Source organism: Uloborus diversus, chromosome 1 (assembly GCF_026930045.1).
Source record: "Uloborus diversus isolate 005 chromosome 1, Udiv.v.3.1, whole genome shotgun sequence".
NCBI lineage: Eukaryota > Metazoa > Arthropoda > Arachnida > Araneae > Uloboridae > Uloborus > Uloborus diversus.
The window spans coordinates 241,700,235-241,714,804 of NC_072731.1; the positions used below are offsets into that span (position 1 = coordinate 241,700,235).

At 34.5% G+C, this 14,570-nt stretch overlaps 1 protein-coding gene across 1 annotated transcript; it reads right to left on the bottom strand.

Annotated features, from left to right (window-relative positions):
• Positions 1-1,961: 1,961 nt before the first annotated feature.
• Positions 1,962-9,773, bottom strand: LOC129226155 (uncharacterized). The gene is made up of 6 exons (XM_054860759.1): positions 9,550-9,773; positions 6,894-6,958; positions 6,685-6,786; positions 5,754-5,795; positions 3,671-3,706; positions 1,962-2,124 (listed from the first exon to the last, which is right to left on the bottom strand). The coding sequence occupies exons 1-6, from the start codon at positions 9,662-9,664 to the stop codon at positions 2,068-2,070; spliced, it is 417 nt and encodes a 138-aa protein (XP_054716734.1). The 5' UTR covers positions 9,665-9,773; the 3' UTR covers positions 1,962-2,067.
• Between the last annotated feature and the right edge of the window lie 4,797 nt (positions 9,774-14,570).

The following is a 14,570-nucleotide window of genomic DNA, read 5'->3' on the forward strand; positions in this document are numbered from 1 at the left end:
ATGGGCGGTCGCCGGTGGCCACTCAATCATGTTTAAAAAATAAAAAAGTCAATCCTTTCCTCCCGGCTGAAACTTTGTCAATTATAGTTGAAACAAATATCTCGAAGGAAAATACAAAGCTGACTTAACGCGGTGGGTTACGAGTCAGCTGGTAGGTGGAACATGCAAAAAAAAAAAAAAAAACCTTTTCTCTCGGCTAAGAATTTACCTGATGACAGTTTATATGCAACTATGAATAATACTCAAGTCAGCTGGCTGTAGTGTACCCCGGTGGAAGAATAGTCAGCTGGTACATTGGAAGTAGAATCGATTATTTCGGAAAGGGCGTAAGTCCAATGGATTCCCGTAGGACTTACGCCCTTTCTGAAATAATCGATTCAGTTATGACACAGGAGTTAAGCGGAGCATCCATCTCCTACTACAATGCACCAGCTGACGAGTTTTTCCTCGACTTATTGTCAGCTGACTTTATTTATTAATTAGAGAAGTACAGTGCCCGCCGCTTATTAAAATCACATTCGTTCGGGGTATATTTAATTTTATAAAGCGGCTGATTTTATTATCCGGCATTCAAAAAATGAAAGTTTTGAAGTTTAAATACTCTAAAAATAAATTGAATTACTTCATTTATTTCTGTTTAAGTATTTCAAAAGGCAGTTATCATTTTAACTAAACATGAGGTGCATTTTTTTTTAATAATTATTTTCACAAGGATCTTAAAATGTAGATGTGTTGTTGTTTGCTTAGCAGAATTGGGAGAGCCAAGATTCAGTATCGTTTGAGAGTTTGCAAAGTGTTTTGTAACATTCAACATATTTTCCTCTTTGTTCTAAAGTGCATCGTACATTATCAAGCGCTTTCGACATCTATTGAAAATTAAGAGGCAAATTTGACTCTGAGATTTCCTCGTCTTCTGAGACCGATTCCTTCACTTCTTGGTGCTTCTTAAAAAATCTTACGTATGATGTTCAAAAGTTTGATTTTATAAACGGCGATAGTGATTTTATTAAAGATGGTTTTAACATGTTTTGGTATTGCAATGATTCTGTTCTTCCAGATTTGAATTTAAAAAGCGGCTGATTTTATAATCCAGTGATTTTATTAGCGACGGGCACTGTATATTAACAATCAGTTTACAAATTTTCATCTGGAGGAAGTGACATATGCGAAATTACTTCCTTATTTCTAAAGATTGAAGAAACACGCGCTAGCATAGCATGCAATAGTGGTATCTAACCTACTGGCTGCGGGTCACATTCGTCCCGTGAATGGATTTGGTCCGGCCTGCGAGAAGCTAACAAACCAAATGACCGGCATTTAGTTGATACTTGATAGTATATTTTCTTGTTGCATTTTTCGAAAAACTAATAATAAACGAATATTAAATGAATAGCTAAATTAATATTTGAAGAAAAATTAAAGAGTGGTAAAAAGTGAATGAATAAGAAAATAAATGAATGAACGGACTCATAAGTAAACTACTAAATGAAGGAGTGTAAATAAATTAATAAATGAACAACTAAGTGATTTAGTAAATGATTGAGTGAATAAACAAATAAGTATTTCAATTTGCTCCGCATGTACTTGATTGTTACAAATATTTAAAATACAAATAAGCCTAATACTATCTAAATAAATACTGCACCGAATATTAGAAGGTCTCAATTAATATTTGAAGTGTTAATAACAAACTTTATCATTTTATAAAAACAAAATAATTTTTGGCTTACAAACTATACAATACGAGCAACCAGTTTTTGAAAATTGCCTGTATTATCATAATCGTAATCCTCGGTGGTATTCTTTCCTGACGGAGTAGACTATAATGAACTACTACATAGTTAAAAGAGGCTGTGGGGACGTCCGTCCAGTTTTTAATAAGAAAGCTGACAAGTTAACGTTTATTAAAATATGCATCAGAAATGAGACAAAAAATACTCATTAAGATTGTTACACTGGTTTTCAAACTTTATTCGCATCATTTGACACAATATGTGGAAAATTATATACAAACACTAAGACAATTTCGTTTACTTCGAATTAAAACTTAGAGCAATACCTCCTAAGTTACTTCGAATTGGAGCCTTGTTCTTCCATCGCATCCATTTTTTTCTTGAAGCAAGCCTGGAATATTTATGCAAAAATTTATACTGTCGAATCAGTTTACGTTGACAGGAAAAAAGTTTCAACTATACGAACTACAATTTTCAAATTCCCTCCAATACTGTAATAAAGCTTTTGTATGCTTTAAATGTCTGAAAAATGATTGAGCAAGGAGTAGACTTTTTAAAAATTCAATGATCAAAAATATGATGATCACTGATCATTATAAAACTTAACTTTTTGGGCAAAAAAGTACATAATTTATGTACTTTATAGTACGTTCTAAGATTTTTTATTATTATTATTTATTTTTTTATTTCCATTTTGACTTTTCAAATATATTTCAAATATCTTACCAATTTCGGTGATAGTTTTAGCCACGGTCGTCATTCAGTAAATCATATGTTGCGATTGTGTAAAAGCAAAGTTGTTATGTGGAGATATACTTATAAATGAAATTTGAAGTCACTGAAATACTTTGTGATTCATTTTAAAACATTTAAGTTAGATATCAATTTTAAAATTTATTTGCGAATGTGAATTAATAACTTTGGTATCACTCGTCGATAAATGCTTTTTCTTATTGATAAATGACATTCGATAAAAGATAGTCAATAAATGATATTTATTAAAACTGAAAAAAAAATAATAATAAATTTTAACATTGCTTCATACTTATTGATAGCCAGCGGCAAATTCTATCGCTTTATCAATATCGCAGCTTTCATATTTCTAGAAACTGGGGCATTTCTTTTAGAAATTGTTTAGCCAAAGTATGCACAATATCTGACTTCTGGCTTTAGCGATCTACCTTCACAAAAACAAATTTTTAAAATCAATGTGAAAATAGCAAAAGTATTTTTTCACTTAAATCCTGCAAATTAAAATGTTTATGAGAAATATTCTAGCGAGTTATTGAGCAATCACGATTGCTTATTGTTCTCACTCGACCGTCTTTGATGTTGTGGTTCCTTTTTCAGCTTGTACCAGGATCCTCTGCAGCACTACCGCACACCGGCCTCTGCAGGCACGACTGTCCCCCGGTAGCCGCTTCTCCTGGTCGATGGCGTCCATGTCCTAGACACACGCACGCTCATACACACACATGCCTTTACACACATACACACACGCCTACGTGCAAACAGACAGGTCTACACACACACACACAAGTCTACACATGCACGGACGCGCACCTACACACACACATATAACCGCCCAGGAGGCGGGATAGGGTTGGGGGGGAGGACAGGAGCCGTTTCTAGAAACAATAACTCCAATGAGTAGAGTCCTGTCGCAAATCGTGATTGCGAAACACATAATTTGAATTTAATATTTCAGAATTCAAATTAATTTGGAATTTTTTTTTTATTTGACTTGATTTCGCCTCAACCAAAAAATAATAGACTTAATGATACTTATTCCTTGGTTATGCTTTGGAAATTCAAAAATCGTAGTTTGAAATTAATAATCACGATGTAAATTAATCCGACTTTTTGCAACGAGATCATCATTAAAGGTTACTATGAAAATACATTCACGTAATCTTATTCACTATTCGTTTACTTACCATAGTCAATTCAGCCGCAGCTAGAATTTCTTCTTTCTGGAAGTATAATATAATCGGTGAAAAAAACTGAAAACAATAAATCAGGAAAAGTAAATGCAGAAACTATTTTCAAACTAGCAGTGTTCGATGTCTTATGATGTCCCGGAAAAGAGGGGGGAGTTTTACCAGAAATCAGCAAAAAAATTCGCTCGCTTATGTAATAAAAGCGTCAACTTTTCAAAGGCAGAGGGACAGTTGACTCCTTGGCTTTTTTAGACTTCATTGACCCCCCGTAAATGACTGACCTGATCCAATCTCAATTGCAAGACCTGTTTAGTTAGAAAATGATTTGAAATGTTTATCTTCATTCAATGAAAGGAATCAAGTTAAAGTTAGTGTCAACCATTGGTGGCACAAAAGATTAGTTACACTGTAAAATATGGGCATATTTACAGGGGTTTTTTTTTGTCTTGTTTTGAATATCAGAGATAGGCTGAGAAACGCTGATTCGAAAAACAGCCAGAAATAAATAAATTTTTGACATAGTCAACCCATAGGGTGGTATGACAGTAACGGTAAATTCATACAGTCGACTCCCGCTACAACGCAATTCGACCTACGCGAAATGGCTATAACGTGAATTTTTCACGAGTAGCAAATTTTAGAACGAACGCGAATTTTTCGCCCACAAGACGAACTTGTTTGGAAGGAAGTATCAGCTTCGTTATTGGCAACTAAATATTGATTTCATGAATGTTATTACATCCATTTAAGCATCACTGACAGCTAAAGTTCCCACACCAAACTAATCTAGTGGTTCAAATAACCACTCAGCATCTTTTTTTTTTTTTTTTTTTCATTCTAAATATAAAAGTTGATGAAATATAATGGCACCTTAGTGTCACCTTCATCTAAAGTTTGTGAAGATGGGAAGAAAAAGAAAGTTTCTGATTAAAAAAAAAAGAAAAAAAGGCTAAGATTCTCGATATGCTTAAACAACTACAAAACGTCAACGGTAGCGCGACAATAAGTATGAGTGACTCTTCCATACGTACAATGGAAGCTGCTCTTGTATTGAGGATTAATAAAGAGATCAGCGTTACTGTATCTACTGTACTATTATAGTGCATCAGTTTAATTTTACTACATGCTGTGCGAACCGTGCTTTATTTTGTCTTTCATCCCCATTAGTCATTCATTTTGTGCATCTTAAAATATTTCATGTTGAACAAGTGTTTTTTATTTTAAATGCATTAAAAGATCAGTTCTTTATACAAGAAACTGTAGTGTATGGCTAAGGAATGCTTTAGAGCTGTTTGAGGGATGTTTATAAGTGCGTAAAAGTATTTGGTATGCTTTAAAAAGTTTGTATACATATATTTTTGCACAACGCGAAATTTCGACTTACGCGAGGAGTCTTGGAACGCATCCCTCGGGACTCGACTGTATTAAATTCGACAACACCAGTATAAGTAAGGCGCACATTAAAATTACTATTGGTCTTACAGTAACTTATGACAATGGAACCTGTGTAAATTGACCACTTGCGGTGCACAACTTAAGTGGTCAACCTAAATAGGTGGTCAACTTACAGAGGTTGATTTATTTGATATAGGGCTAATTCCGTGCCTGAAAAAAGCGGTTAACTTAGACAGCAGGTGGTCAACTTACAAGGGTAGTCAACTTGACAGGTTTTACTGTATCACAATAACTAATATTATTTATCTGTTCTAAATGTCTTCGTTGCGCAATAAACAATTCGTACTCCTCAGGCGCAGCGCTGGGAAAAATGCCTATGGATTTTTCTATCTATTGGAAGCATAAACTTACGTTAAGATTTTAACACACTGGCACACGCAAGAAGTTTGCGAGTAACATTTTGTTGATCTTGAAATTGGCATGAATTCATTCATTAAGCTAGCGTCACTTCGGAAAGAACAGCCACGAAAATTCAGTCAATTACTGAGTTTCCGTTTTATTTTTAGTGCATTACCTTTGATTAAAGTTTGCAAAGCTAAAAGTTAACGTTTGTAGAAATTACATTGTTTTTTTATTACATGACATCGGTTAATATCATTTAATTATTTCTTGAAAACCTACTTACTTTTTCAGACTTCATCAGTGAGTCTTGTTCACATTTTGCTGTCTGTAAAAGAAAATTTTAGAAATTACTTTTTAAGTGCCATACACTGGGGTTGGACATGGAAAAACTTTCGTTAAATGATACCCTAGACTGGCGGTTTCCAGCCTTTTTTTCTTCGTGAACACCTTCCAAAATCTGAATTCAAAATTTTCTTAGGCAATTATAGAAATGGCTCTAAAACGGGCGAACCCCTTGTGAATAATAAGTAGCAAGCAAAAAAACAAAAACGAATCAAGCACACAATAAAATTTGCGAGATTTTTTTTTAGTATTATTGCTCAATTGATAATGACAAAACAAACACATAATTACAAAATATAAAAGCACAAATGTTTCTACAAACTAAACTAATATTTAGAAAATGAATTCAAAACAAATTCAACAAAGAACTAGCCCAGTGATTATTATTCATTGCTATTCAGTCAACTTTGACAAAAATCTTCATGGGAGCATGACTCAAATATCTGCCAGTTTTACATTAAGTTCAGCAGTTAATTTGCTTTTGTATTTATCCTTTTTCAGATGGAAAAGTTGTCCAAAATGGTAATAAAATTTAAAAAGTATTTTTCTGACACAAGGCATGTCTATAACAGACATAAGAGGTGTCTAAATCAAATGTCTCTGAGTAAATCTAGTGTGATCAATACGAAGACGGGCTATAACAACTTGTTCTCATCTGGTGATCTTTGATGACTTAAAACCTTTCGTCAAGGGCTGGATGGAATAAGAAACAAATGAATAAACGACGAATAACAAACACTCAACAAGCATGTTAAAATTACTTCATTATAATATTATTCCCGCGAACTCCTTTTATACATCTCGTGAATTCCCAGAGGTTCGCGAACCACTGTTTCGGAACCGATGTAGATAGATGGATGGATAGATATTACCTTCAATAATTCTTCATCATCAGTTTCGCAAATATACTGTATCGCAGTCTCAAGTTTATACTCTTCCCAATCCGGATGACACTCAAGCGTAACATCTGTATGCTGAAATTAAATTACAGAAAAGGCTTAAATTTATTCCTCAATTAGCTAGATGTGAAGAAAAAAGCTTTTTCGCTAAAAAAAAAAAAGTTCTTACAATCTCTACTCACCATTGAATCTTCGTAAACTTTTATACATTCAACCAAATAGTCTTTTATTTCTGCCATATTTTCATCTAAATTCGAAAAAAAAATCAATGTATTAAAATTCACTTACAGAGGGGGAAAAAAACGAAACTACCAAAAAACTTTCAGTAAAGTTTAACATAAATTACTCCAGTAAGAATGCCATAATGAGCGTGTTGTTAATCAAGGAAGAATTTTATGTTGTGACGTGGTTCAGCTGAAAATGTGTCTCATCGAGTCGTATAACATGTTTTCAGTCATCCACTTCACGGGCGTCGTTAGCACGGGGGACAGGGGGGACACGTCCCCCTCAATATTTTGAACTCTTCAAAAGTCCCCCTCAATATTTGAGAATAATAAATGCGCAAACAAACTCATTTGTGATTAAAGAAAAGAAAAAGATTTTGAACCAAAATAGAGCTGCTGATCTACCACGAAAACGAACAGAAAATGACACCCCCTGTCCAGCAAAAACTGCCTTATCTCCGCTTCACCATTCCTGTATTTCTGGGGGACAATGAAGCGTTTTATATATTTCACCTTTTAGTCAGACAACAGGATTCAATATTATTTTCAATGCAGCTTGGTCACGGAGAGATGGTGGCAAAACTGGAAAAGGAAACCAACCACTTCGTTTTGTAAAAGGAAGGATCAGCGAGATCGCACGAGTAGTAAAATCTTAACTGCTTGCGCTTTCTCACTAATGCTATCTGTTAAAAAAAAAGGAGAATACTGTTTCCCCTTCCAGTTCATCTGCCATCTCTTCGTGGTCAAGCCGCATGCTCTTCATTTACTGTACAACCATCATCATGTTCAGACGATTCATAGTAAGAATTCCAACCTACTATAATTGGGGCAAACTTAACCTGGTGAAAAGTAGAGGATAAGAAGGTCCGACTTCTTGGTATTACCGCTCTGCCAAGTTAGATTCGCGTCAACTGAAGTTGATATCCTTTTGGATTACTGTATGTATAGTTTTTCACGGCTAATCGCTAAACTTAGTAAATCAATTTCTCCCTTAAGAGCTGAATCGTGAAACCTTCTTTTATTGCTCTTCTAGATCGTTTCCCAGTGATTTCGCTGACATTCATTTCAGGACTATGAAGTCCACATCCAGAATCCTTTCCTTCAAAATTAATGTTTACCATGTCTATCTTCATTTATTAAACGATTCCCCTGTAGTACGGTTCTGATGTTGAACTATGACAATGTTTACCTCTTTTTGAGAAGTTAAGTAAAAAGGGAACGCGTTATTGACGTGGATTTCAGTTGGAGTGCTTTCGCAAAACTACAACGAAATTAATCCAACTCAACTCAAACCAATTATCCTTCCCAAAATGAGGTAAAAGTTGTCAAGGACATAGCTCAACTCTTCAGAGCTGCCCTAGACACTATTTTTGTATCACCAAAGATTATTTGTTTTATGTAGGCTGTTTATGCAAATTATCATATAATGCTGTAACCGCCGCTACGCGGCCAAGTTTATAACTGAAAGTTAATTCAGTCAGAAATAGGTTCTGTTTTTTGAGTGTAATGTGCTTGTTTTGCAGCGCCAGAGTGTCTCTAATAAAGGTGTTTTTTTTTTTGCACAAGGTGTTAAGTGCATTTTTTGGCTTAGAGCTATCGAAGTTGGTAATTTTGGCCAACATAGGCCTTGTCCTTAACTTGAACCCATACAACGCGTAACTCAATTTTAAGAAACTATTGTGTTAACATTGTATTACTCATATTTATCATGTCAATGCAAAATGTCACATGTGTTTATTACCATAACAATGATAGCTGAAAATGAACCTCCCCAAGAAGTATGTCATTTCAACATCAACCTTGGCCAATTGAGGCAGTAAGAGGCAAAGGGATGTAAGTTGACGTTTTGAAGTTTTGAGTAAAGCTCGTTTAAAGTTTAGATCCTTATATTAATGCCTTTTATATTTTTTCTGTATCAAACTGTATATCCGAACTTCAGTGGCGTAGCTAGGGTGGGGTGGTCCGCCCCATCCTAGCTACGCCACTGAAGGGGCGGTGCACTGAATAGGGGCGACAAGTTAACCTTTTTGATGTGGAAAAAAAAACGTATTTTCTAAATAAGAAAAATATTTGAAATACACACCGCCAGCTCAGTCAATTCCAGCCGAGGATTGCAGTTTCGTGCTTATTAGCACTCGTCAGCCCGGCATAGCAGTGACTGAGCTGAAGGTGGAAAAAAAAAAGGTGTAAAATTCACCCTTAGGAACATCCGAATGCAACCAAAAGGGAAGGTGTGCACAACTAGACACCACTGGGAGTCTACGTACCAAATATCAACTTTCTAGGACATACCGTTTTTGAGTTATGCGAGATAAATACGTACATACACACATACACACATCCGCACATAGCTACGCACATACATACGTACATACGAACGTCACGAGAAAACTCGTTGTAATTAACTCGGGGATAGTCAAAATGGGTATTTCGGGTGTCTGTACGTTTCTAAGCATATATCCTGGTCGAATCGAAAAAAAAAACAAACTAAACATTTGTTCAGCGGTGAGCAAAATGGAAATTAAGGCCGATTTTTCAGTGAAATTTTTTTCGCGAATGCAATACATCCTTTTTTGCAAAAGGAAGTTAAAGAAAAAAAAATGGGAGTACTTACTACAGTATATATTTTTAAGAAACTTCAATGTTTCCTCCATTTCTTCGTCCTCTTCTGACGAAATTACTTGCCCCAAAACAACAGCAACGACTATAAGTACTGGGAAGAGTTTCATTTTCAAAGATGAAAATTATCGTACAACTATTTTTGAAACAGAAGCGTTTTTACCCTTGAGTGTTTATCGTCCTATTACCTTGCAGTAGCGATTGTGGTATCAAATTCCCTGAAAGATCGACTTCCTCCAATTCTAGCCATTTTATCTAAATTTTCATCATTCATCTAGATTAAAAAAAAAAAGGTTGACCTTCTACACTGACATACAAAATCACGAGATCTTTTACTTTGCCTGATACAACAATATCTGATGCCGTTGTGTCAAACCTCATGCTGTGTTTGTCCAAGAGATTTTTTTCCTTTAAACACCGGGGCACGCTTCTATGTTCTTTCAATGCCGTTTAGTGTGTGGTGGCTCACACACGTCATTTCAATGAAATATATTTTATTTGTTTATGCAGCTGAGCAAGTTTTTATATTTTTTGCATTCGACTATGAAATTAAGAAGATTAATTTCAATCTTTATAAATATTCTATAGACATAGTCTGCTGAACATCCTTACTCTAGATCAGCGGTTCCCAACCTTTTTAGTTGCGCTGCCCACCAGTTTTGTAGAAAACACCATTGAGGCCCCCAAACTACTATATATTATTTGCACAGCCAAAATTTACTTTCTGGGGGGGGGGGGGATCTGCTCGAATAACTGTCCTTAAGTGTAAAAGTCATCAAAGTTAAAACTGCATTAGATTTTTCCTCTGCGAGGGAGTTGATATCTGGATAGAAACTGGATAGTTTTAGCCTCTAATAACTCGTTATATTCGATGCATTTCTACATTATTAAAGAAATAATAAAAATATATATAAAAAAAATGCTATGAAAAGTCTCACTCAAGTAGGTAGGTTGTCAAAAACCCCTCAAGTGTCTCAATTCACTGGTTTAGTCATACCCGTTCAACAAAGGAGGAGCATTTTTAACTTGAAGCTAATATGTACTGTTTTCTTTGTCAATTTACTTTAAAAAGGAGTTTCTGATTCATTAGATTTCATCATCAATTATAGGGGAAGGTCCATGAGAAATACGAAAAATCTTAAAGATCCTTATTGGCTATGAGCCAGGGTTCTTGAATCAGAGTGACGTACGTCTAATAACTGAATTAAAAAAAAAGAAAGAAAGAAAAAAAAAAAAAAACACACAGAAATCAAGACTCCAAGATTTATTTTGATATTTCACCTTCTCGACCCATGTCCACGGCTCAGTAATACGCTGTTCGCGGCCCACTTGTGGACCGTGGCCCATGGGTTGGGAACCGCTGCTCTAGATCATAACTAACTGTCGATACATCTTACTGTACAGTCTGTAAAAGAAAAGTTTACATTTTTACAGAGAAAAATTGATAGAATCAACGGTATCAAAACCAAAAATCTTTATCAACTTCATGATATGCTCTGTGGCGACTGCTGTTTAGAGTCGGCAATTCAAAACTTTACCCGCATTGAGTAAATGGTGGTTTTGCAATTACAAGAGACGTGATTGCAGTACTTTTGCAATTCTATGTGATTGAAATAATCTCTCTTCGTCATGGTACAGTGCAAAAGGATAGTGATTCTTTAGCAAAATTATGCATTACTAGTAAAAAAACACCCTGCAGTTAATCGATTCAAGGTCGGTTAAAATTTTATGAACGCATCTTACGAGATAATTCAAAGAAAAATCATCTGATTTTAAGGGGGTCCGGGACACATTTTGAAAAGAAATTTATGAAACAATTTAGAGTTTTGAAATTTTTTGCAGTGATTCACCATCTATTTAGTAAGCAAAATCATAACATAAATATTTTTTACAAAATTTCAATTTCAATTAAATTTATTTGTTTAAACAAAATCGGGTTTCTTTAAATTGCTAAAACTGAAAATATTTTTGGTCAATTTTCAATTTTTTTTCAAATAATTATGCACAACTATCTGAGTTTTTAATTTTTATTCGGCGTTTTAAAAAATATTAATTCAGTAAAAAATAAAAAATATTTGAAGAAAAATTTCGAAAAATTCGAAGATACTTTTTTTAAAAAAATCCCATTTTTTGCAGTAATGATTTTTTTCAAATTCGCCGAATAAAAGTTGAAGTAAACTGTTTGAAAACAAAAATGCTCCAAATTTCATTAATTTATCGTTATTAGTTCTTGACTTATAAGAGTTTGAATGCAAAAAATCAGGAAAAATTGCATCATGGAGAAAAACGCGTTTGAAGTTCTATATATTTCGAACCATTGCTTATGAAATTCAGTTAATGAAAAATTTAACAAAAGCTCTGGATACAGAATGAAGGGCTTTCTTGCTTTCCCGGAAGACATTCAAAAATTCAAGTGAGGCAAAGGTGAAAGAAATTCTTTTTATTTCCCTACAAATTAAAGCAGTCTTTCGTGATGAAGAGTTAGAAAATAAACTGACAAAAGCAGAAAAAGAAGCCAGGCGGGCCTTTAAAGCAGTATGAAATTCTCATATTAAAAGTAGATCTAATTACGAAAAGGTACAGGATGGACCATTTTGGTTTTAAGACAAGAATCAAGCAAGCATTATTAATGCAGAATCCCCTTAATCTAAAGGGCAGAAAGAAAAGTTAAGATTCGTTTTATAGTAATAACTTTACGTAGAAGTTTAAAGAAGTTTTTTTTTTTAAATATGTCCCGTAAAAAATAAGAATACTGGACAGAGCTGTAGAAAGGTATATTTAAAGTATGAAGAAAACTTTACTGAAAACAAAAATCAGACAAAAACAAAATAATTGATTGACTGCAGACTAAAAAGAGAAAAATATATAAAATATAGGCTTGTATGAGATAGTCATGTTGTTTGCCCGTCATTCTTTACTTAAGTTTGAAGCAATTATTTTATTCAAAAAAAAAGTTTTTTCTCGAAATGATTTGAACGAACGACACAGTCGCATGTTTTGCTTTTGAGACGTTGTTAATAGGGGGCGGAGTCGATTGAAAGTCGCATGTTTTCTTGATATTGTTTCATTTTTGTTTTAGCAAACGTAAGACCGTGAGTAAAAAATTAAATCACATCACACACTCTTCGTCACAATAAAAATCTTTATTCATGTCAAAGCGTGTGTTCTGCGAAAAAAGTTTAAATCAATATTTTCTCGATAAAATCACATTAAATATTATGGCGAGTTGAAGTTGTTTTCTATCAGTAGTAAAAAGTTCATTTTACGAGCTATCATTTGGTTTTCTTCTTCCAATCCCTTCATTTTCCTTTGAATCCTCAGATGCAAAACGCATCTTAAAATACAGTAAACCCCCGATTATCGGCGGTTGGTTTATCCGCGGCTCGGATTATCCGCGGGTCTTTTCACTATTTTTTTTAACGACCTTTGAATGTTTTTTAAACTTATGATTGTGTTATTGTTCGTTTTTAGCTTTTACATATGTACATTTTTTACCTTCAATGTTAGTAGCTTGAATGTAGCAATGCTTTTAGCAAAAATTTAAATGTATGTGTGAGTGTTTATTCATATTTTTAGGTATTGTATACAGTAGTATCGTTTTTTAACTATTATTCGGATTATCCGCGGTTACCATGCCACCCTATTCCGAGGATAATCGGGAGTTTACTGCACATTACAAAATATGCAATCAAGTACACAGATCAATGAAATTAAAAGCTTGACTGAAGGAGAGTTCGTCAAATATAAAACGTTTAGAAAGAAAATAAACCAGACCCCATGGAAATGGTTCGGTGTAAAAATAAGTTGAAGAAGCGTCGTACTGTTCGACCAATGATAGATGAGGAAAAAAACATCCGGTTTCTTGGAAGACGTGGACATGTTCGTTTGCTGTTAGGAGTACCAACTTCTTCCTCGCAAGTTTAAAATTAGAAATGCTTGTAATTATTTCTAATAATTTCTTCTTGGAAGTTCCAACCATTTTATCTTTTCTAAATATATTATAATCATAAAACAAATTCTCAAGTTTCAGACCCAAATAGTTATATCAAATGAGTTAAAAATATCCTTCCTCCCTACTGGACTGTTTCATATGGGTTTGTTTTTACTGGCCACTTGGCAATTTTCCACACTAAACGTAGTCGAACAGTAAACAGATGCAAATAAAGCTCATTGGAATGGCAAACCGTCTTTGAGAGATGCTATTCTATTCATCAGTATCAAAATTAGAATCATTCTACGCTCGTAACAGAAGAAGGGAACTGTGGCTCTAGAAACCGATTTGTGATTTTGAGGAATTTTATTTGGATCGCGTTGCTTTTCAGTTTATTTTTACCGAATCAACAATTCCTGAAGAAAGAAGTAATTTTTCTCTTGATGAATTTGAGTAGGAAAGAAATGACACAAAATTTTAAATGAATTATAATTTAGTTTAGACACTAACCCTACATTTTCTGAATTCTTCACGTTCAAAAAAGTTTTGAAAGCTGAGACGGGGCTTTTCGGCTATATATAAAACATATATTCTGAATCTCAAGTTCCGATAAGTCTTTGAGTCTTAAAAATTATAAGAAGTTTTATAGCTTTTGAAATTAAATACATAACTAGGCTCTTCAGTCCTATGTTCACTCCAGACCTATGTTCAGTGAACGGCTGATGAGTGCTAATAAGCACGAAACTGCAGTCCTCGGCTGGAATGACTGAGCAGGCGGTGTATTTCATGTATTTTTGCCTTATCCTTGGCTGTAGGCTGGTAACTTACTGAAAATATTTTGCCTTGCCTTCAATCTTCGAGTTGAACCGAACCATTGCTTCGGTCAACTCGAAGATTCGATCACTCGTCTGGTCAGTGCTAATTCTATATTAGCTACCAATTTGTTTGGCACTCTTGGCGTCCTTAAGAGGTTTTCGACCTCCAGTTCAGTCACTTCCTATGCCGGGTTGATGAGTGCTAATAAGCACGAAGCTGCAGTCCTCGGCTGGAATGACTGAGCTGGTGGTGTATTTCATGTATTTTTG

What these genes read in the sequence shown, in the direction of transcription:
- LOC129226155 (XM_054860759.1), bottom strand. Translation starts at nt 9,664, where the DNA reads ATGAAACTCTTCCCAGTACTTATAGTCGTTGCTGTTGTTTTGGGGCAA. An exon ending in TCTTAAAAATATATACTGTA is followed by an intron (nt 6,959 to 9,549) that starts GTAAGTACTCCC and finishes TTTCGAATTTAG; the next exon opens with ATGAAAATATGGCAGAAATA. An exon ending in AAGTTTACGAAGATTCAATG is followed by an intron (nt 6,787 to 6,893) that starts GTGAGTAGAGAT and finishes ATTTAATTTCAG; the next exon opens with CATACAGATGTTACGCTTGA.